General features: G+C 42.8%; 1 protein-coding gene across 2 annotated transcripts; it reads right to left on the minus strand.

The window, feature by feature from the left end:
- Positions 1-332: 332 nt before the first annotated feature.
- ghdc (GH3 domain containing) lies at positions 333-17,540 on the minus strand. Of its 2 annotated transcripts, none has more exons than XM_028819821.2 (10): positions 17,437-17,540; positions 8,517-8,824; positions 8,232-8,428; positions 7,844-8,137; positions 4,278-4,575; positions 3,476-3,665; positions 3,136-3,207; positions 2,914-3,047; positions 2,683-2,771; positions 333-691 (listed from the first exon to the last, which is right to left on the minus strand). In XM_028819821.2, the coding sequence occupies exons 2-10, from the start codon at positions 8,806-8,808 to the stop codon at positions 470-472; spliced, it is 1,788 nt and encodes a 595-aa protein (XP_028675654.1). In that variant the 5' UTR covers positions 8,809-8,824; positions 17,437-17,540; the 3' UTR covers positions 333-469. The 2 variants fall into 2 exon arrangements, with proteins under 2 accessions (XP_028675654.1, XP_028675653.1); XM_028819820.2 differs by having other exon boundaries at positions 17,050-17,504.
- Positions 17,541-24,904: the final 7,364 nt, after the last annotated feature.

Genomic DNA, 24,904 nt, shown 5'->3' on the forward strand with positions numbered 1-24,904 from the left:
ACTGGTCTGCATTTTTGACCGCTCTGAGCCCCCTGACTGACCACCCCAGTCCATATGTTTTTTTTTCACATTAGTCCACCCAATTGACCACCCTGGTCCCATGAACTCACCTACAAGAACCCCAGGCTGAGAGGTAAAACTATCAGGGTGGGAAAGGGATGGGTGGTCTCCTCTGCACTTCCTGCTACTGGATACTGACCAGTGTGGCCCAAACAGCAGTAAGGAGCCCCTCCCCCCCCCCCCCCCGCCCATCTCACCAGTCTGTGCCCAGCAAGCCTTGAACCGCCAACACCCCTGCCACTCCTTACCCTGCTGGACATTTTGCCCCCCAATATGTTCAATTCCAGTAAACCCACTGGTGGGAGCAGGTGGTGGTCTTGTCATTTGTGCAGATGTTTTGGACACCTGACAATTTGTTTATGGACTATGGTGGCCCTGACTCTTCACCCTCCTCTTCCTCCACACAAGGCTACGAGATGATTCTGCTCTGAAGGAAACAGACATGCTCCCTTCGATGCAGGACACGGGGGACTTCCAGGCTGGCAGGGTTCCCTGGGCACTCGTTCAGAAGATGGCGATGAAGCTCCCGGAATGATCCGCCTCGGACAAGCTGCACCTGAGCGGGTCCAACGCTCCCCCTGAAGCGCAGCGACTTGTATGTGGCCGACGTCTCCTGGAGGCTGTGGTCGAGCTGTAGGGAGAGGGGGAGAAATGGGTGGGATTAAATGGGGGGGGGGGATCTGAGGGGCAAAACAAAAAAGGTGAGGACCTCCCTCAGCCCACCTGCTCCCAGGTGGAGCAAACAGCGGGCAGTCAGCCTAAGAGGCGGGTGGATGAGAAGACTGAGAAACATGGCCGACATCGAGAGACGCCACAAGTTACTACACAAACTGGCGCTTGGCGATGCCAGCAAGCTTCCTGTGACAGGAAATACAGAAATGTAACCGAGACAAGATGAAAGGGCGCTGGGGCGAGGGAGTTTTTGCCGACGATGCTGGGCACCCGGTTACCGACATGCACCCGAGTGCCTACCACTGCAAATTCTCATTGCAATAATCATCCAGGGGCACCAGCAGCTGGCATTGGCAATGCTCACAATGAAGGGAACTACCAGTGACTGCTGTGACAATCGAAGTGGGCATCACCGGGATACTCCAGCCAATGAGTGAGCATCAGAGGAATGGACACACAAAGATTGGCACCTCTGGCATTAGTCAAGCATCACAAGGCACTTCAGACCAATCAGAGGGCTACACTTTAGAACAGAAGCCAATGAGACGGCAGCAAAAACTAAGAGGCGGGTATTAACTGGGGTTACAACGCAATGGGTGAGCACAGTTGGGGCACTTTGGTGATATGTAGGCAGTGTTTGACCAGGGCATAGCAAACCAATAAGGGAGTAGCCCAGGAAGACAAGCAATGAATGTCATGGGTGCCATACAGCAACACTCTGCTAACACTGGGCACCTCAGTGCCACAGGCAGACACTAGTGGGCACTAAATAAACAGTGACAGGACAACACCATAGACCATAAACCAATGAGCGGGCAGCACAGGGCACAATTAAGCAATATGGACAATAAGAGGGGCATCTGAGTGGCCTATGAAGAGTAATCACCAGAGCCACAAACCAAAGGCAGGGAATCACATATAAATAACAAAACAATGGGCAGGACAAACCAGTGAGAGGGCAGCAATGGGGAGGAATTGCTGGGCACTTAAACAATATATATGAGTATATATAGGTATCACTAAGGTCCACAAACCAATGAGAGGGTAGTGCCAGGAACCAATGAATCAGAATTATGGGGACTGTAAAGCAGAGAGCAGGGATCATTGGGTGGCTCAGTGCCACGGGCAGACACCACCGGATACTAAAAAGCAGTGAGGGGGCAACACTGCAGATCATACACCAGTGACAGAGCAGCACACCGGAGCATCCACCAATGACAGGGCTATACTGGGAAGCCCACACCAATGACAGGGCGCCAGTAGGCACAAAGCAGAAAGGGGCAAATGGAGTTGGGCACCTGAGTGGTCTATAAAGATGATTCACCAAAACCACAAACCAAGGGCAGGGTATCACTGCAGCACTGGGAATCATAAAGCAATGGGCAGGAAATGCAGGGCACCCAAGTGGTAAATATGCCAGTATCACTAAGTATCACAAGCCAATGAGAGGGCAGTGCCAGAAACCAATAAACAAACCTCATAGGTGCCATAAAGCGATGGGCAGACAACACTGGGCACTTCAGTGCTGTAGGCAGGCATCCTGTTGACAATGAGTACTAATGTCAAACCAGTAAGAGGTGCAATACTGGAGGCTACAAACCAGTAGGAGGGCAACACTGGCATCCTCAAACCAATTGAGAGGAAACTAAGGGCACCACAAATCAATGAATGAGCAATGGTGTAGACTAAGATGGGGTACAATGGGCATCATCAGGATGGGGGAGGACAATAGTGGGTGCCACAATGCAATGAATGGAGTAGAAAACAAAACCTGGATGTCACCTCAGTACAGGGTGGTAGTTTAGTTCTGCAACCCTGGCAGTCACAACAGGGGGTAGATTGGCATCATGACAGTACCACAAAATGCATGGTCCCTGTGCAGTATAATAAGCAATGACATGGGGTACACACTGGTTTTGTGGTTCGCTCTCGGTGCCCACTCCAACGCACCTTTAGCCGCTGGTCTTCTGACAGATTCCTGATGCCCACCAGTTCGACAAAGACTTCATAATGGTGATCAGACCCCACAGAGAAAGACCCTAGAAAAGAGTCGAGAGTCAAAAGCTAAGCCTAAAACAGAGCGGCACACTACAGTGCTGAATGGGTGACTGACCCGCTTAGGGTGGCCCAACTGACCCATCCGAAAAAGGGGCACATGTGACCAGCAGAACCTGTGCCCACCTGCCAGGCTGCTCTCAGCACAGCCGAAGTCCACAAGCTCTGCACCAGCCCACTGTCTCACCGCACTCTGCAGGGCCTGCACGAACATCTCCTCGGTGGTCTGCTCACCACGCAAGTTCAGAGTCTGCCCACGTCTGAAAAGAAATCACCACTCAGACCCATTAAGACCCGTGGATGCAGGGGCCGGTATGATGCACATATCTGGCCAGCAATGATGCCCACCTGTACTTGAACTCCACTATGGGACACTGATTATGGAAGCCTGTCACATTCACAACATCGCCAGTGCGGAACCTGAAAGGGTCAGAAAATGAGCAATTAGAAATTAAAATATGATTGGCTGACTAATCAACCAATTAGTCACCAGATACCAATCTAGTGCCAACTATCTGGCATTTCAATCAGTTGATGGGCTTCACTAAACTTAACTGAGCAGAAATAGAAATGAAGCAGTGCTCTGCTGCCACCTAGTGGATACAAGTAGATCTTTATCAACAGTAGAGCAACAGCATAAACAGCAGCTGAGCTGAAGAGGGCAACGAAACGAAACCCCTGGGCCTACCTGCACAGGCCAGCGACACCGCTGACCACCAACTCGTAGACAGTGTCCACCTCCACCTCATCCATGAGTAACGTTTTGGGCTGTTTCTCTTCCCAGCAAGTATCTGGAATGAACTCACAGAATATGGCGCCTGGGCACAGCAGGTATGTGGGGACAGGCTTCTCAGGCCAGATGTTCACCCCAACCAGCCCTGCACATCACACAAAAGACAGATGTTAGAAAGTCCTGACCCTGTACTACTGATTGACCAGTATGGGGGACCAAGCTGGTGCAGTAAGTGACAGAGGGGTCATGTGCTTCCACTACAAGGACCACCGCACATCAGAAATTCCAAGAAGGAGACGAAAGGGTCCCCTGGGCTTTGGTGATGTCTACTAAAGTCAACGGGTTTATATTGTGTAAATCGAGAACAGAGAGTGCTTGTTGGACTCCAGACTCAAAGTGGGTGCCTGGTCAGTGGGCATCATTAACTGGAATTGACCATCCATAATAAGAAGTACCAATTTAAAAAGATGGCACCAGAATGGCCCTCTGCTCCTGGAGAAGGGCAACCTTATGGCTCTCAGTGCCAAGCAGTGGGCAGCTCTATGGCTCCTATGCACTGAAACTTGCAGCTCAATGGCTCTCCAGATTTGGAGTTGAAACACTGAAATTCTAATGGCCCTTGAGGACAGAAACCTGGCATACAGGTGACCCCTTAGGCTTGGAAAGGCCAACTACCCTTTGAAAACGAGAGCCACAGAGTCCAGTGGTCCCTCCAAACCAGATCACCCCTAACACCTCACTTGACACCTCCGCTGACCTTCTGCCACGGTGTAGACTGGTGAGTAGAAGGGCACGTCTTGGCAGCAGTAGTTCTGCAAGATGGCACCATACAGCTGATTTGGACCAATCAGCGTTGCCGCCACCAGCTTCAGGTTGGGCCAGAGCCGGCGAGCGATCCCACGAAAGCCCTTCTCAAACTCCAGGTGCAGATCATCGGCTCGGTGGGCATCAGCGTTGAGTAAACGATTAACCTGCTGCCGCAGGTCGTGCTCCAGGTCCAGCCGTGGGCTGAGGGTGCCCACTCGAATGTCTTCGATCAGCTGCTGCCAGCATTCCTGTGAATGCAAAGGGGCGCAGCAACAGTCAGAGACCTGATGCCATCCTAATATTGACATATCTCTCTATACATAAAATCCACCGTCTGTCTGTATGTCTGTCTTTCCGCTTTTCACGAGAGAACTCCTTAACGGATTTAGATCGGGGGTTTTTCTATAATTTGCTTGACCATTTTGATTTTGCGACTTCTCTCATTGTGCTAAATATCATAGTTCGCTTGCGGCAGCGATATATTCGCGCTAATCCGAAACAGAGGGTGCGGGGCCCTCCTCACTCCTGCGCTAGCCTCGGGGCGTATCTTACATCCGCTTAGAAAACGAACGAGAGAACTCCTTAACGGATTTGAATCGGGTTTTCTTCTAGAATTTGCTTGAGCATTCCGATTTATTTTGACTTCTCTAATGGCGCTAAGTATCATAGATCGCTTGCAGGAGCGACATATTCGCGCCAATTCGAGGGACAGAGGCTGTGGGCGGAGGGGAGGCGGGAGCGTGACGTCAGGAGGAGGGCGGGGGCGGGGCCCTCCTCACTCACTCAGGCGCCAGCTTCCGTTCGAGTCGCTCTACCCCTGGCCACGTTTTGGAGTGGACCGTTGCCTCCGCTTAGCTACTGATATCTGCTTGTTTATTGATTTTTAAAGTTTGTCCCGTTTCACTACTATGTGGACGGTAAAAGGGGGCCAGCTAGTTAATATTAATAATAAAAAAAGAAGAAATTGCAAGGTGGAGAGGCCAAGACATTGAACTGTAAGCACGGGGATGCCAGTGCAGTCCCCACCTCTGACTCCACACGTGACCCTTCACACAGTTAGGGCCCACTTGTAAAAACAGCCAATTACGGTGAACCTGCAGCAGTGGCGAAGCTCGAGTTCGTGCCGCTCAGGGTGGGCGGTGCTTCAATTTGCCTCTCCAACATATCTGAATATGTTAACCTATGTAAATTAAAAATTAAAATAACGTATAGAGAAAAATTAAGATCAATTTTGTATAGATTTTCCCATATATAAAGAAACAGCAATAATTTTCACATATAATTATTTATAAGCATCAACTAGACAAGCATATAGTATAAACGCACTGATAAGCTGTGTTCTGATTATTAGTTTAATATAATTACGCTGCGAAAACCAGAACCAGTGTAGTGTACAAGTGATGGGTGGGGATGTTTTCTGCGCAGAGCAAGATTGATAACGAAACGAAATTTGAAATTGTTAATTAATTTTATTTTTTAAAATTTTTTTGCATTTATATAGCGCTTTTCTCACTACTCAAAGCGCTTAGCAATTGCAGGTTATGGGCCTTGCTTAAGGGCCCAACAGAGCAGAGTCCCTTTTTGGTATTTACGGGATTCGAACCGGCAACCTTCTGATTGCCAGTGCAGATCCCTAGCCTCAAAGCCACCACTCCAAATTAGACAAACAATAAACAAATTATCTTCCTAGAAATTATTATCGGTGTAATGTTTATGTTTATTTTTGTTATTGCCTCATAAATTTCAACTGCTGTGTCTGATGCCGTCACAGAAGGCCAGTCTGCAAATTATTTTTGAAGCATTTGTGGATAAAAATCAGAGAATTTTACTTATTTCGATTCATGGGTGATATTTTTCCGAACCCTGCTGCTTACACACGAATTGTACTGAGAGCCTTTTGGCCCTCCTAGCTACGCCACTGACCTGCATACTTATAAAGCGCCTTGGAATATTATATAACGGCGAAATGAGCAATATTTAATTCAACACGCGCGCGCGCGCACACACACACACACACGATGGCTTCTACAGAAGATGTCACTGTCTAAAACAAAAAATCGGGAGCGCTCCCCCCTCAACTTTCTCGTATACTCAGATATGGGGATGGATATTTGAGGAGTAAACCGCAAGACAATGATTATAATTTTACATTATGTACATTACAGAACCATCAACAACAAATCGAATCAAATTAATATTGAACAATTATTATAAAAGGTTGAATAAAATCGGACTCCGTGGCTGCATGAGTAAAAGGTAAAGTACCACTTCCGGTGAGCGGAAATAGCCCAACAGTTGATAGAAATCTGCGTTTTGTACCTTAATACTTGTATGCAAAATTTGGTTGACCCAAGTAAAAGCGTACTCAAGTTATCGTGTTTACACACACACACACACAGACAATTCCAAAAATGGTATTTTCGGACTCAGGGGGGTCTGAAACGTAGAGATTCACCAAAATCTAGAAAATGGAATTTTTCGACGATTCCAATGCTTTCCCAACACTTCGCATACGAGAAAGTAAAACACAAAGTGCCAACTCGAGCCATCTGCGGTTGAGTGGCATCTGCACAGCGTCTCGTGAAAGGCACTATACACCGACCAACTTAAGGAAGGCACCAAACGAAACACATTGCCTGTTTAGAATGAGGGGTTTCTCTAAAAGTGCTTTTATACAGAAGGTCTGGGTAAGCGGCTTCATCATTTCACACGCGTTGACATTAAAATAAAGTTAATCAAGGATTAATATGAAATGTGCCAACTGCACATTGGTAACGGAGCTATAAAAAGCAAACAGCTGCTCTATAAAACAACTGGATGAAGATTAAAGATCTTAAGCACTTTATACAGAGTGCTGTGAGATGAAAGGCACTATATAAAAGAGATGTTTACGAACTGGCCGGAGACAAAAGGCACTATAAACAGATCGCTGTGTTCTCAATGTGAATGGCTTTTGCACTATATAACAGCGCAGCGCTTTTAAAGTACTTTATGATAAGGATGAGAATAAAAGGCGCTATATAAAGCGTAAACAGCACAAGATAAACTGACTTATGAAAGGCGCTATATTCAGATGGCGCTCCTTGTGAAAGGTATGATTCAAAACTCAAACTCTTCATAAATACAAATGACTTTGACTGGCCAGAGAAAACTTTGTGAGATGCCATGAGACTAGTGCCACTAGTGCGACTCTTCAATTCCACCCAGGGGGGTAAACGTTAAAATTATACAAAGTTATTGTCTGTTATACCTGCATTGTTATCACTCTTTAATTTAATATTGTTCTTTATCAGTATGCTGCTGCTGGAGTATGTGAATTTCCCCTTGGGATTAATAAAGTATCTATCTATCTATCTATAGGAGTGTTCTGTGCCAGTGTCTATCGCCATGTCTGGATTAGATGGCTAAAATGGAATTTACAACATCAGGCTAACCTGCTGAGTGTTTACTTGTAAGGCACTACATCAAAAAAATAAGTTTGCCAGAATTTTCCCCAGCTCTAGCTAACTCGGTTACCTGCAGGGTGGCAAACGCAGCACACAGTTCTCGAGCGCTGGCAGCTTCCAGTACTTCCAGGGAGGGGTCCTTCAGAGCCAACAGCAGCTCCACATAGAGGGCATCTCGCTCGTCTGCCATCTGGAAAGGGGCAGCATGCAAGCGTCGGAAGAGCCAGGAGCCCACCGAGACTCCGGCGGGCATCCAGGACTCTGCCCGCCTCCAGGATGACAGCCTGCCAAAGCTGGCACTTCTCTGCAGGAGCCGCGTGCTGGGGAAGGCATGGAAGGCGGCGTCCATCCACACGGTAGAGCCCTGCAGGAGAGAGACAGATGGATCCCTTAGGGCATCTGGATGACCATAATGCGCCTGACATACTGTACCAACCCTGGGCTGTCAGAAGCCTCACCTGTAAGAAAAAGCATGCGTTGGCTGCAGGGGTGCAGAGGTACACGTGGTCCCACTCAGAGGACGGCGGCCTGAGGGTCAGCGTGCAGGGCCTCTCCACGGTGAGCACCTCCGGGACTCCCTGGATGACTCTGTGGATGAGCTCAGCGTAGTCGGCATACTGCGTGAGGGGGTGACACTGGCGAAAGGAGTCAGCACCTGGAAGGAGAAGAGGAGAGCAAAATGTGAACAACGGGTGGAGTTGGGACTAAAGGTCTCTGATAAAGACGGCCACCTCCTCACCCACCTGTCACCTCCTTGAACCTGTGCTGCTGCCCCCATTCCGTGTGCTGGTTCAGCCGCAAGTGACGCAACAAGCCCCCCTCCTGGACCCTCCGCACGTTCAGCGTGTTTGCTTCCAATAGTCGCCTCTGGCGATGGCCCAGCCAGGCTACCATCTTCGTGGCCAGGTAGTGACCAAGCAGGCTGGCCACAGGCCGCTTCTGACCCCTCCATAGCAGTGCAGAGGCAGTCAGCAGGAGCAGCAGAAGAGGTGCCAGCATCCACGCCGAGGGCCACACGTCCTGTAGGGGCACCATGTCGGCAGTGGGGCGGCTGTGAGAACAACAAGAACACAAAAGGGACTCACGTCAGATAAGAGACGGCATAAATAAGAGGAAGAAAAGGCAAAGAGTCCTTATACAGCAGCAATGCCCACTTGTGCCAGCTGCCATACCACCTGAAGGTCAGCGCATTCGGGCCCAGCCAGTATTTGGATAGGAGACCATCTAGAGCATGGATGTCAAACTCCATTAGAACATTAGAACAATGTGGACGAGGACAGGCCATTCAACCCACCAAAGCTCACCAGTCCTATCCACATAATTCTTCTAAAATAACATCAAGTCAAGTTTCAAAAGTCCCTAAAGTCTTACTGTCCACCACACTACTTGGTCACTTATTCCAAGTGTCTATCGTTCTTTGTGTAAAGAAAAACTTCCTAATGTTTGTGTGAAATTTACCCTTAACAAGTTTCCAGCTGTGTCCCCGTGTTCTTGATGAACTCATTTAAAAATAACCGTCTCGATCCACTGGACTAATTCCCTTCATCATTTTAAACACTTCAGTCAGGTCTCCTCTTCATCTTCTTTTGTCTTAAACTGTAAAGGCTCAACTCTTTTCATCTTTCCTCATAACTCATCCCCTGTAGTCCTGAAACAGCCTAGTCGCTCTTCTCTGGACCTTCTCCAGTGCTGCGATGTCCTTTTTGTAGCCTGGACACCACAACTGCACCCAGGACTCCAGATGAGGCCTCACCAGTGTGTTATAAAGCTGGAGCAGAACCTCCTGTGACTTGTACTCCACACGTCAAGGCGCTATATAACCTGACATTCTGTTCGCCTTCTTAACGCCTTCTGCACACTGTCAGCATGTCGATAGCTTAGAGTCCACTACGACTCCTAAATCCTTCTCATAAGGTGGACTCTTGATTTTCAGACCGCCCATTGTGTATTCAAACCTCACATTTTCACTTCCTAGGTGTAATTCTTTACATTTACTGACATTAAATTTCATCGTCCACAAATCTGCCCAAGCCTGTCTGCTGTCCAAGTCCTTCTGTGATGAAATAACGGATTCCAAATTATCTGCTAATCCAGCTATCTTGGTATCATCTGCAAACTTAACCAGCTGGTTCCTTATATTCCTATCTAAATCATTCATTTATATTAGATAGATAGATAGATAGATAGATAGATAGATAGATAGATAGATAGATAGATAGATAGATAGATAGATAGATAGATAGATAGATAGATAGATAGATATGAAAGGCACTATATAATAGATAGATAGATAGATAGATAGATAGATAGATAGATAGATATGAAAGGCACTATATAATAGATAGATAGATAGATAGATAGATAGATAGATAGATAGATAGATAGATATGAAAGGCACTATATAATAGATAGATAGATAGATAGATAGATAGATAGATAGATATGAAAGGCACTATATAATAGATAGATAGATAGATATGAAAGGCACTATATAATAGATAGATAGATAGATAGATAGATAGATAGATAGATAGATAGATAGATAGATAGATAGATAGATACTTTATTAATCCCAAGGGGAAATTCACATACTCCAGCAGCACCTTACGGACACAAAAAACAGCAGCGGCCCCAACACTGCCCCCTGCTGGTCACCACTCTTAACATCACCCAATTCTCATGAGGTTCCTCACACCTTCACCCTCTGCTTCCTGTGTCTGAGCCAATTCTGCACCCACACCCTGAACTGCCACTTCTTGTAGTTTGATGCCCACCCTCTCAAGTGGCACCTTATCAAACACTTTCTGAAAGTCCACATCTATAATATCATGAGCTCCGCTCCTTTTGTTGCCTCCTCATAGAATTCCAGCCTGTTACTGAAACACGACCTCCCTCTTCTGAGCCCACGCTGACTGTTCCTAATAACTCCTGTCCTTGCCAGGCATTGCTCAATCTTCTCCTTAATAATTCCTTCCATTCATTTTCCTGTGATGCCCGTTAAGCTTACTGGCCTGTAGTTGCTCTGATCTGCCCGCTCACCCTCTTTATACAACGGGATGATGTTTGCCATTTTCCAGTCCTTCAGAATCTCTCCAGTGTGCAGAGACTTCCTATAAATATGTGCCAAGGATTTCTATCTGCACTCACCAGCCTCCTTAAGATCTCGAGGGTAAATATTCTCTGGTCCTGGTGATTTGTTTGATTTCATCTTATTTAATCTCAGCAGCTCTTCTCTCTTTACAATTTACAAATCCTTCTGCACATCCTTAGTAGTCCCTGTTACCACTCGGCGGTTATCCACTTGTGAAGACCTCAGAAAAATGTAAGTTTAGGGCATCCGCTATTTCACTGTCCGTATCTTCTAATTCTCCTTTACTATTTCTGGTGCACTTGACCTCCTCCTTGACTGTTCTTTTATTACTAAAATACTGAAAGAATCGCTTAGGGTTGTCTTTCACCTTATCTGCTATATTTCTCTCCAACTGTCTTTTAGCCTCCCTGATATCCTTCTTAATGGTTGCTCTCATGTTCTCTAGTCCTGGTGGGCCGCAGTGGCTGCAGGTTTTCATTCTAACCATCTTCTTCATTAGAGAGCCATTTTTGCTGCTAATTAACATTGTTTTAATTGATGTGAATCGGACCCCTTAGTTGTTTCTTTATCCTCAATGAGCATCCAAACAATAATGAGACACAAAACAAGTCGTCACATGAGCAGCTCACCTGAAAATAAAGAAAGGTGAAGGTCTCAGTCATGTTGGTCCGCTCAGGTCACCGAAACATCTTGACGGTGGTCTTAGAAAAAGCAGAAAATCAACAGTCTGCTGAGAGCAGCAACAAGTCCTGATATTCAATAATTAACAGCAAGAACTGGCTTCTCATTAAGAAACTGGTTGGAGTGAAATTGGTTGGACTTTGACGTTCCAGTTTAGTTGTTTATCTGTAGGCTCGTCTCACATCTCATTTCTATTTGGCTGCCATTTAATGAAGAAACGAATCAATTCAGAGGCCTGAACCCTTAAAAACAGGGCTATGAAAATGAAGGGAAAAGGAGTTCATTAGCAGTGAAAACTGATCACTGATTAGGAAAAGAGTGAGAATGAAAACCTGCAGCCACTGCGGCCCACCAGGACTGGGAGTTGGACTCCCCTGATCTAAGAAAAACTTGGGTCTTGCTGGAAGAGGTGTTGGTGAGGCCAGCAGGGGGTGCTGACCCTGTGCTCTATGTGCAGATCCCAATGCCCCCATTGCAGTGATGGGCACACCGTGCTGTAAAAACTGGCACCGTCCTTTACATGAGATGTAGAACGGAGGTCCTGACTCCCTGGAAAGGGTACAGAATACCCCGATGTCCTGTTTAAATTTCCCACCACAGCCTGGTCATTCTGGAACCCTTAATCACCCTGTGACCACCTGACAGGTAATGTGCAGTGAGCAGCTGTTGTATCACCCAGATGGCAGTGGTTGAAATGACTCCCCCCCCCCCCCCCCGTCTATGTAAGGCGCTTTGAGTTGTGAGAAAGGCGCTATATAAATTATTATTATTAATTATTCAGCAAGCTGACTGAGCGCTCTACATGAAACTGATGTGTGTCTCCCAGGGTCCTAAAATGAAGGCCGAAAGAACAAACGGCGGATGAAAATGGGGGCTTTGCAGTCAAAAAAAAAAAAAAAAATTTTTTAATTTTAAGCAGTGATAACTCTTAACAACACTAGCAATGTCTTGGCTGTAGCTTAAAATCCAATTAGTGACGTCTCAATAAAAACAAGTTTCACTTTCTATCTAAAGCAAGCCAAACTGGGAGTGTGCAGACATGTGACTGCTATGGCACCTACAGACATGCACAAATGTGTTTGGGAAAAGTGCTGTGTGCCCCCCCCCCCCCCCGCCCCAAACCGAAAAAGGATGACGTGAGCAGCAGCCTTGGGTCTGTGCAGGGGAACAATGAAATCTCAAGACCAGCAAGACATTCTGAAGAAAAAAAAAAACCATCCTGCCCAGGGTCTGAGAACTCCGTCACAGTCACAGGTCACAGACCCCCCAACAGGATAAGAAGCCAAAACATACGGCTAAAAGCACCAAGAATGGCGAAGAGCTAAACACTGCACTATTCTGAAGTGGCCTTCTATGAGCCCTGATATTGAATCCTATGGAACATCTATGGAGTGAACTGAAACTTGCCATTTGGAGAAGACCCCCTTCACACCTGACACGGCTGGACGAGTGGGCCAAAACAACCTGCGGACAGGAGCACAAGTCTCATGGAGAGCTCCAGGAACTGTTTGCATGAGTGCAGTGACTGTAAACTCTAAAGCAGGGGTTCATAACCTGAGGTCCGTGGACTCCCTAGGTTTCAGGGGGTCCGTGAGGGTCCGAAAAAAAAAAATTAACATTTATATTCACTATACAGCCTATAGTGTATATATAATTCATACTATATATATATATATATATATATATATATATATATATATATATATACACACACACACACACACACACACACACACACACACAGTGGTACCTTGAGATACGAGTGCCCCAACGTACAAGTTTTTTAAGATACGTGCCGTCACCAGGTCGATTTTTTTGTCTTGAGTTACGAGCCAAAATTCGAAATACAAGCCTTCAAAGAGCTTGTCACCGCACATTCCGAGGAACTGACGACGGAGGAGTTGACAGAACTACAGACGCGGCGACATACGGAGGTTCTGCAGGAGATCGGTATCATGGAGGAGGTTGTCACTTAAAGTGAGATAAAGGAAGTGTTTGCAATGTGGGAAAAAGTTTCGAACTTTAAAGAAAAGAAACCCCCTGAAAAAGTTACAACTGATTGTGCAGCGGCGCTATTTAATGACTCTCGCCTAACTTATTTCAGAAACATTCTAAAGGGGAGGACTAAACAAAGCTCCTTGGACAGGTTTCTATTGAAACGCCTTGAGAATGAAAGTGAGGAAAACGTGGCAAAAAAGAAAAAAACTAGTGAAGAAGAAAATTAAGTTAAGCAAAAGTGAAAGAAAAAAACCATTACAATACGCTAATCGGCTTTGCCAACATCTGTATATTTCTTGAGATTCTCTTTTATATATTAGGTTTTATTTTGTTTGTATACAATATTTGTTCATTATAAATACATTTTTCTTATGTTGAAAACATTTAACAAAAAATTGGTGTGGTTTTTTGGGGGGCTGGCACAAATTAATCTCATTTCAATTAATTTCAATGGGGAAAATTGATTTGAGAGAGGAGCATTGTGACTTATGAGCTCGGTCACGGAACGAATTAAACTCGTATCTCAAGGTACCATTGTAGATAGATAGATAGATAGATAGATAGATAGATAGATAGATAGATAGATAGATAGATAGATAGATAGATAGATAGATAATAAAGTATCTATCTATCTATCTATCTATCTATCTAATCCCAATGGAAAATTCACATTCTTCAGCAGCAGCATACTGATACAATAAATAATATTAAATTAAAGAATAATAATAATGCAGGTGAAAAACAGACAATAACTATGTATAATGTTAAATGTTAACGTTTACACCCCCGGGTGGAATTAAAGAGTCGCATAGTTTGGGGGAGGAACGATCTCCTCAATCTGTCGCTGAAGCTGCTCTTCTGTCTGGAGATGATACTATTAAGTGGATGCAGTGGATTCTCCATAATTGATTGTATATCAGCGCTTCCCGATTGGGGGTGTTTGCACAACAAAGGGGTGCGAGCAACTGTTGCTGGGGGTGCCAGAATCCATCAAGGAGAAGAAAAATTAAAAACAATTGTACTAAAACGTTTTTTATCTATCCATTCCTAAATCATTAAATGGGCAGGCCATTTCGTATCAGTGCAATACGCTGCTTGTTAAAACGGATGACTTCCGCTCTTACGCGCACTTAGTTCATAATACTATCACTAGCACTATCGTCCCGGCTCGACTATTCTAATTCCTGCCTATATGGTATTAGTAAAGCCACTCTTTCGAGACTCCAATTGGTTCAAAATGCGGCTGCAAGGCTTTTAACTGGAAGCAGCAGAAGCCAACACATTACACCGATTTTAAAAACCCTACACTGGCTGCCGGTTAGCTTCAGAATTGATTTTAAGATACTCCTCTTAACCTATAAGGCACTAAATGGTCTAGCCCCTGCCTACTTGAGTGTCTTGCTCCATCGTCACAATCCCCCTCGTGTTCTTAGATCCGCAGCTCCTAACCGTTCCCAAGGCACGTTTTAAAGTTCGTGGTGAAAGGGCTTTTTCCGTCTGTGCACCCAGGCTCTGGAACTCCTTACCTTTAATGGTTAGGCAGGCCACTTCAGTCACCACATTCAAATCACACCTAAAAACGCACTTCTTCACATTGGCTTTTAATTCTTAACCTGTCTTATTTCCACTTGCTTTTTGCTATTTCTCTGTTTTATTGGGTCCCCTGACCTGTTTTTAGTGTCTCTGTTTTAATTCTCTCTTAATGTTTGTTTTTAATATTTTGCTTTTAGTCTTGCTTGTTTTAACTGTGCAGCGCTTTGGTCAGTTGTAATGCTGTGTTTTTAAGCGCTTAACAAATAAAAATGGTATGGTATGGTATCTGTTCAAGTTCTATTTAAAGTTTTATTTAGTCGACAGAAATATCTTTGGTAGGAATGTTAAGTTAAATTCAGTCATTGCATAAATTTTTCTTCACCATAGAAATTTAAAGAGTAAATTCAACTTACATTCCTACCAAAGATATTTCTGTCGACTAAATAGAACCTACTTATATCCAATTAACACCTAAAGAACCACGTTTCGAAGAGATAATTACAAAGAAGAGGCAGGAGATAAGTCAAAGAGCCTAAACAACATAAAATTCTCAAACTATTTATTCCTTCTATAAATTTCTTTATAAAGAACATCGTTTCATACTTGTATTTTGTGTGGTTGAGGTGTGGAAGGCTGCTCTTTCCACCCTCTTGTTAGCTGTTAATAAAGTATCCATTATTCATAAAGCTTCAATTGGTGATCTGTTTTTCTGCGTTAACCTCAAATTTTTTCATACTTCTTCTCAAACCAAGGGGGTGCGAAATTGGCCTCGTCCGTCACAGGGGGTGCGAGGGTAAAATGAATTGGGAAGCGCTGCTGTATATGAACTCAACTCAAAGAGTCTTGGAGAATTCTGGTGGGCATTGACACAAGCCCACCCACGTCTGGTAAAGGGAGCTAGGAGTGCTCCGATACCCTTTGTGAAGCAGGGCGTTCAGCACTTGTTTCTATCAAAATGAAAAGTCGAAATGGATTGGATGTCAAAGATGATGTGTGTGTCACCTTATCAAAGGCCACTCCACAGTTTCATATTATTATTCAAGGCAAACAAGAACAACCTTCTCATTGAAATAAAGGAGATAACGAGAGAGGAGATGTAGTAAGAGTAGTAGTAATGCTAGTAGAAAGCGTAGTAGTAGATCTGTTTTAATTTGCACAAGAGGATTGTATTTCATAATTATTATGGATGGCCTTTACTTTTTGCATATAAAATGAGTGTTTTTTTATATTGTTTAAAGTTTAATAATAATTTGTGTATGCCATATATGTATGAGACAATCAAATCTCAATAAATACATTATATTCATTGCATGCCAAGTTGTGTTTATGTGAATATTTCTCTGGAAGGAGGTCCATAACTTTCATCAGATTCTTAAAGGGATCTGTGACTCAAAAAAAGGTTAAGAATCACTGCTCTAAAGGTTGTGCAACAAAATATTAAGGATCCCATCATTTCTGTCTGTGCCAATTTCATTTGTGCTGTTATTTGAAATATTCTGTTTAATTAAAAAATCTAAATCAAAGTCTAATTTTTGGTAAATACTTACAACAATGACGGATGCCAATTACCTGTACTTTTGTTCAGTTCAAGTTATTTCGGAGACAAGTGTAGGTTGTTGTGGAGGGGTTACCAACAAATCCGTCCACGTCTGTATATGTGCTAACCATACATTTATATATCTGTGATGCAATCAGAAGGAACAACCCTGATTAAATTATGCAAAAGTATCGATTGATTTAAATTGGTAGATCTAAAGAATCGAAACGCGCGTCACTCTCTACCACAGCAAAGCCCATCTATTCAATACAGCGACTCTGATTGTCTGACATATTCATTTTTAAAAATACGTAAACACGAATATTAGGCATTGTTATATTCGCAGTTCCATTGAAGTAAAGCGTCGGATAGGTAAAGGGAGAATAAAACCAGCGAACCCGCACATTAAAACAAGACGACCACGACGACGAGTTACCTGCAGAAGTCTACTTCCGTGTTGTGATTTGGCGGTTTCCCGTACGGCGTTCGCAGGCTGACAGCCAATCAGGTAACAACGTCCAGATGACTGGCACGAAGAAGTCTCCAACAGGAATGCAGGGCCGGCCCATACGGCAGGTACTTTTTAAATCACTTTAAAGTGCAGCAAGTGGTCAGAAAGCTCCGTGTCGTGTTTCGCGACGGCCCGGCTGTAGTTTGGCGAAGATTTGTCAGGGCGACTCCGTCCTGTCCCAACACAAGGTACATTCGCGACGTGGCAGCCGTTTTTTAAAGTTGAAATCGGAGGAAAACAAAACAACTGAAAAGAAGCTCGAGCTAACAAGCTCCGAAAATATGGAAAAATGCGAGGACTGCATAGCCTTACTTAAAAACTAAAGGGAAGCATTTCTTTTCAACGGATGTTTCGACTTTCCACTGCACGACGGTGACCCTTCGCACCGGGATGTGGTTCTTTAAACCGCCCTCCTCTGATCGTCCAACTTTACTTGTAATGCCGAGTGGACACTAGATGTCGCTAAAGTGTAGAGCAGCTGAGCCCACGGCCCCCACGCTGTTGAGCGAGAGGCATCACTACACGAGGTCTGCATTTTTACAGTTGTGCTGGAAAGTTCCCATCCACTCATATGATAGGGCATACATGTCGGTGCATAGTCGGACTTTCAATAGGCGCTTTCCCACCCCAGTAACTTTTAAGAACCTCAGGAACTTCTGTAGCATCCCCACTGCATGTACTCTGGCCATTTGTAGTTCTTGGTACTCTTTTTTTGTAGCTAATACTTCAAACTATATACTTTTTATTCAACCAAGAACTACCAAAAGTAGGGTGCAGACAGTGCCAGCCTAAGCCCTTTTAGAACAGGTTTGACAGATATTGCCCCTCGTTGTCCATAGCAGGTAGTCTGTATTATTAGACTTCGATGACCTGTGGGGAGGGGGCTTTGAGGAGGTTGAAGTCCCACTTTGCATTTGGATCACACTCACCTTTGTGTACAATTCACCGACATTATTGTCATGGCCTTGGTGCATGTACCCTTACTTTTCATAAACAGCGGCCCTCAGATGATGGCGACTACTTAGGTCATCTAATGGATTGACTAGCTCTGTGCTGATTAGCCGACTACAATCACAAGCGTCATCATACAAATCTGTTAATAATTTGGATTTAGGAGAGTTGTGGGTGAAGATGGAACGTCGCATTTCATACCACATCACTCATCACAGATACCTCCTTGGTATGCCATTCCAAACACCACTTCAAAGCAATGCGGTGGTCCCCCGTGAACTTCTGAACGCGCCCGAGTTTGCACCTCGCATATTTTGCATGAGGTTTACAGTTCCTGTTGCGTGGTGGGAACGCAACACATGAAAGTGGCCAGGGACCACAAGTGACCCAGGGTCTCCATCACAGAGAAACTCACTAGTTCCTGAAAACAGGGTTGCTTCGGTGGGAAAGTGCCCAATTATTCTTACAAACTTCTTCTTTTTCAGTGGAATAACTGAACAACTCTAGAACCAAAATATATCAGAAACGTAATGCGCAAGTTATTTGGCAATTTATTGTGTATTATTTTAAAGTATTAAAACATCCATACACCTATTGTCGATTACCAAGTGGCACTGAAGGTTCAAAAATGTGTTTTACCGTGCCACCCGGATGACCGTTTGTGATAGGGATCGATTCCAGCTGGTAGCTTCTCCATGTTTTGCTTAGCCTGTGTTTGGAAGAAGACCCAAACTGTCACTCTGCTGAGAGGAAACTGGTCCAGATCCAAAAACCAGCAAGGAACAGGTCTACCATGAACTGCAAGCTGCTGAAACACCAGTGCTACTGTCCACAGACAAGCTACATCGCCATGGGCTGAGAGCTTGCAATCCAAAAAAGAAGCCCCTGCTCCTAAACCAACACCTTCAAGTTTGGAGTGTTTATGGTTGATCACATAGATAAAGAAATGCCTTCTGGAGAAAAAGTTTTATGATCAGGTTAGCCAGGGGTGGGCAAATTCATTCCTGGAGGGCCGCAGTGGCTGCAGGTTTTTGTTCCAACCCAATTGCTTAATAAGAAGCACTTATTGCTCTAGAAACACTTCTGCTTCATTTTAATTATCTCCCTCGTTAAGATTATGTACCCTTATTGCTTATTTAAGTCTTAAACAGCTGTATTCTCGGTTTTTAATTGCTCCTTATTAGCAATAAGATGCAAATGACAAAAGAAAGCAGCAGTTATCCATTTTGCTTGTTACCCTTTACACCTGTGTGTATTTATCGTGCACTATTTGGTTTAATTAAATACTTGGAAGGAAAGAGAAGAGAAAAAAGTAAAGGATTGAGAATTACCCATCCATTTTACACTTCAAAGTATTTGGATGATATCCTTAGAATGGAAAAAAAAATCAAGGATATGAGAATGACTTGACATAGCAGAGTTAAAGCACTAACAAGCCATGAAATGTAATTATTGGCAAGGATTGTTTTTCTAACTAAGCAACTGGGTTGGAACAAAAACCCGCAGCCACTGCGGCCCTCCAGGAATGAATTTGCCCACCCCAGGGTTAGACAAAGCCTGAGTTGTTTGGTTACAATGACCAGAAGCATGTTTGGGGAAGTGAAGGGGAGGTTTTCTGTGCCAAGAATTAGAATTAATTAAGGTTAGCTTCATGTTCTGTGTATGAAGTATTCTTCAGTATATCCTCAAACCTTGAAGATTGAAAGTAAGTCACAATTGCATGGTTGCAGTAGGACAATGTGCCTGCACACACTTCAAAGCTAGTTTTGGAATGGCCTTCCCAAAGTCTTGACCTTAGCCCTATTGGAAATATGTAAACTGTGCTTAAAAGTCAGGTCCAAAGCAGGAAACCAACAAATTTGGTTGAAACTAATTCTGTCAAAAAGAGTGGTCAAATTTCCATACAAAACTATGCCAAAAGCCTCTTAATGGCTACCAGAAATGTCTAAAGGAAGTGAAATGTGCCATGGGACATTTAACCAAATATGGTGTGATGCTGTCAAATCAGCAACAGCCCTAAAGTGAGAACACACACTGGACGGGACGCTAGGAAGGAGCCATTAATGGACTAGAGAGCTCATTTATGGAGTCTCACCAGAAATGAGGACACACATTACAGACAGGCAGCACCCCAACTGGAAAAAAAAATAAACTGTCCAAACCCCATGAGGCTGCAGCATGACCCACTAAAACATAACTGTCCTTATCTTGGTTTCTATGAACTTTTTAGTCTTGTGCCCAATATATAAATGAATGCTCAGCAGATGGTTTCCAGCACTTCATAAAATCCTTTGGCTTGTTTTTGATACATTCAACAGTCCCCAAAACCAATGTCACAGTTTATTTAGGTGTCTTTTCAGAATAATCTGGAAAAACACAAAAAAATTAAAATGTATTGGTTCCTTCTGGCATATCATGAAGTATATAAAGTCAGTTCTTCACCATATCTTCTCATTCTCCCAAGGTCATTGTGTACTTTGTTTTCTTTGTTTCACAAGAATGCATGTGAACTTTCCTTTGCACCGTGCCCTACCATTTCCATTCTATCTACTATAACGTAAAGTGCAATATACGGTTGCTTTTAAAGACAATCCAGGGAGGGGGGTGTCAAAAAGAAATGCCAGTAAAAAGCAAACAAGTTTTATTTTGCATCATGATCCACATAAACACCAACATACTTGTTTAAAGGTTCACAAGGCTTTTTATGCCACTCTCAGCCATGGAAGTACTCTGCAGCAGCTGAGATGGAACCTTCATCATTGGAGGTGGTCCTTCAGATTGGCAGGAAAGATGGTAGTCATGCTGGACCAGATCTGCAGAATAGGGTGGGATGTCATTTTTTGGAACCCACACTTTCACAGAGCCACCTCGGCACAGCAAGCAGGGCATAATCATGAAGTTGCAGGGGCGATGATGGACAGACTGTAGTGGTTCCTCAACAAAAGCAACAAACACCAAAGCAAATCAGCTTAAAACTGACCAGTTAGGTAGACATTTTGAGGCATGTAATCAATACAAACCAATATTCTATATAAAAAAATAATTTACACACAATCTTGCTGACAGTGGCTTTTTGTGGTGCTGAAGAATCACCATGTTTCCATTTTTCCATTGTTTTTTTTTTTTTTTGGACTTCAGCTCATTGTGATACATCCAAGTTTCAACTTCTCAGTTATCAAATTTCTCACTCCCAATCTGAATACATCACATCGGGATTCTCCTCGTAACACTGTATGCAGTGATACTCCATTTCAAGAGCTGACATTCTGGGCACTCAATTTGGACAAGTCCTTGCTCATTTTTAAATAATCATGTAGATTGGATTCACCTGGCCTATAGTGTGTCTGTTCTCTCTCATGCGACATGATTCTTTGACTTTCTATTACAATTCACTGCATGATAATAAAATTTTCATCCTTGGTCAATGTCAAACACTGGCCAGCTTCATCTTGATGAAATATCTTGCCATGATTGAATTCTGCAGCCAACTCCCAACAGTGGCATATGAAAAGGTACTGGCTGTTCCTGGTACTCATTGGCTTGGAAAGACTGAATATCCAAAGGCACATTTTTTTTTTTTTTTTCTAACAATAGAAATTCAACAAGAGCACAAAACTTGAACTTGTGGTCATAGGCATTTATGTTGACTCAATTCTGAAACAAAAAAATATGCACTATAAACCACAAATGCAAAACAAAAGTTGTAGTTCATAAATTTTAGTACACAGGGGCTAATCTTCGGCCAGCTACAAATTCATCCCCGTAGGACTTCCTTTTCAGGTTCAAGCTGAGAACTATCTGACCACACATCACTTATACAGAGATTTGCTTTCTTCTATGTAGCAATGCCTGGGCCTACCTGATCAGTGGAACTTGAGGAGCCTCAATGAGCACTCCTGTTGTTCACATGAGTATCCATTCATTAGAAATTGCTGTTTTAAAGAAACTTTTTAGGAGGAAGAGGCTATGAACAAATTACTTCTAACAAATATGTAACAAATATGGATAGACATTTAAAAAAAAAAAAGAAAATTAAGCACATTAAAATACAGTTTATCTAAAGCTAAATATATCTTTTAAGTTAATCAGAATGGCCAGAATGAAAGATCTTGGCTGGTATGACTTTTTCCTCATAACTGTTACCTAAAAATGTAGGCTTAATTTAATCAAATCTACAGTGTGAATCTAAACATGATCTTATTTTTGTCATGACTAAGATAAAAAAAAAAAAAAAAACTACATCTCAATTATAGCCGATTCCATACAGCAAAACCTTGCCTACTAAATCATTTAATGTCATTTATACAATGAGCAAAAAAGACAAGAGAAGTGCAAACATTGCTTGAAAAAATAATCCCTTTACTTAAGCGCCAGGACAAAATAGAAAGTGAAAAGACATTGGCATTGCATATGGGATATGTTATGACAAGATAAAATACACTTACAATACACCTAGATTGTCATAAGCCAGAATTAGCAAATCTTAATAAACACAATTTGTTAAAAAAAGGTTTCTCCCATCTCATAAGCAATACTTTTTTTCAAAACCAAAGCATTTTGGCAGTAGATATGCACACTCCTAAGAATTCAAAGAAAGCACTTTACAGGATATAGGCTATGGCTGGAGGACATATCCCCTCCAGTCCAGGAGCCCAGAGATGCTGGTGGCAGCACTCCTGTGCACCAATGTCACTTTACCTCCTGCTCCTCACCTGAGAGGCTGCAGCCTTTGCATAGTCAAATTGCATCTACTGTACATTGCTCAGCCCACAAAGCCTTTTCTGTGCTGTGCAGAGTAATGAATTAGGGCCTGCTCTATATTGATCTAAGAGAGCCGTGGTTTGACATAAAAGCAAGAAACAAATGAAGGCACTTGTTTGCCTTTTCTATATCGTTTTAGTGGCAGTACATTTGTAAAGAAGTATGTCACAAGAGTTCTGTTAAGAAAATAGATACTTTTCATTGGCAAAGTAGTCAACAATAATGTCACTTTGTTGGAACACTCTTCCTGCTACTCCAAATTGGCCTTTTGGATCACCTAGTCTTGTGTCACATGTAAAATCGTTTGGGGTTTGATTACAAACATACATTAACAAAATGACTTTCAGGTAAGCCTGTGCTGTGAAGCATTATTTGCAATAATGTTTTGATGTCACTACCCTTGAACCCTGTCAAGTCAAGAAGCAAATGTGACTAACTGCATCATTAAACACATTACACTGTGTAGAACTATTGGGATAGCTATTTTGGCTAGAATTTGTATTATTTACATCACTCCAGTTTTGTTTAAACCACCAACCTACTCCCAAATGCTTATAGAGTTGCAACTTAAGTACCCTCCAGGCAGCCTCAATGTATTAAAAAAAGTTTCACGTTTATACATATTGTCAAAAAAATGAGGAGTGAGCTTTATTTTTACATTTTAAAATCCCACACCATCTTTTTAATAACTTTAAGAATGTTTCTAAGTATACACACACAAGTTAATACGAAATAGAGGCCTGTTTTTTCCAAAACAGAATAAAAACCTGCAAATCCATTACATAACAGAAGCTTGAAAAGAAATTCCAGTCTGCTCTAACAAAGAACTTTTTATTAAATGAAGGCATTATTTTCTGTCAAACCAGTGATTACTGTTCATCTCAGCAGAAAAACACTAAGTAGCTGAAGTAAATGTCATCCTGCACTTTCAAACTCATTTAAAACAAATGGTTCATTATCATTAAATAAAATGTTAGAGCCCACGATTCAGGGAAAAGTGTTTATAGCCTACACACAAATATAGTACCTGTAATGCTTGATGGTGTTCCTACTGAAGAATAACAGCAAGGTTACAGGTTATTTTGTTTCCTATTTATCTTAAAATATTCATCTTATAAGTGAATACTGTTCTGGTTCTTTCCAAATGTCTATAAGACACAAAGGCCAAGGCCTGTAAGAAAAGTACAAATTGCAGAACTGCTATGCTCTTGTGTAGTCATCAGTATGTACTTAATTTCACATACAGCAGCAAGATTTGTACAGATTATTTGATATTTTTAACATCTACCAAAATGAATAGCTGAACTGTAAATGTATACCTATTTCAATGCATTAACTGTATTACATCAAAGAAAAATCCAAGAGACAATAGTAATGTGTAGTGCAAATAGTGATTTAAAACAGTCCATGAAGGAACATGATAATCTTAACAGGAAAACTGCTGAAAAATCATTTGCAAGCCCAGAAATTAAACAGTGGACACAGGTGCACACTGTGGTACTTTTAAATGTATAACAGCACTTAGAGTTTAGTAAAACAGAAAGAAATGCAAACATTAATAACCAGGTACATCTAAGTGCACTACCCCAAAGTGATAATGATGAGGGCAAGTTAACTGAATGGCACAATGCCAGAGGTATGAACATCACTCGAGTAATTATATGTGCACTTTCTTTGGGCATTTACACAGCATTCCGTGCTGTCCTTTTGTAATATGTCTGAATTGCACAGCTAAAAAAAAAAAAAAAAAGACATCCGTAAACAGTAATGCTTCATATTCAAATTTAGCGTATGGCTTGTTTTGTTTATACTCTAAGTGCTTTTGCCATTATGCTTACATTTGTTTATTTTTCTGATAGTTTTAAATTATTTTCTTGTACTTCAATTCTTAAGTAATTCTGGGAAAAAAGGATTGTAGATGACTGATGTTACATTTTGGTTTGAATTACAATCACCTGATAATTTATTTTGAGTAAAATGTTCAAAGCAAAATATTTCAGTTCTGAAAATGCTGAAATAGAATCAGACACATCTACCATATCCAAGAGGCACTAGGGCAGGGGTCAGA

This window comes from Erpetoichthys calabaricus, chromosome 14, assembly GCF_900747795.2.
Source record: "Erpetoichthys calabaricus chromosome 14, fErpCal1.3, whole genome shotgun sequence".
Taxonomy (NCBI): Eukaryota; Metazoa; Chordata; class Cladistia; order Polypteriformes; family Polypteridae; genus Erpetoichthys; species Erpetoichthys calabaricus.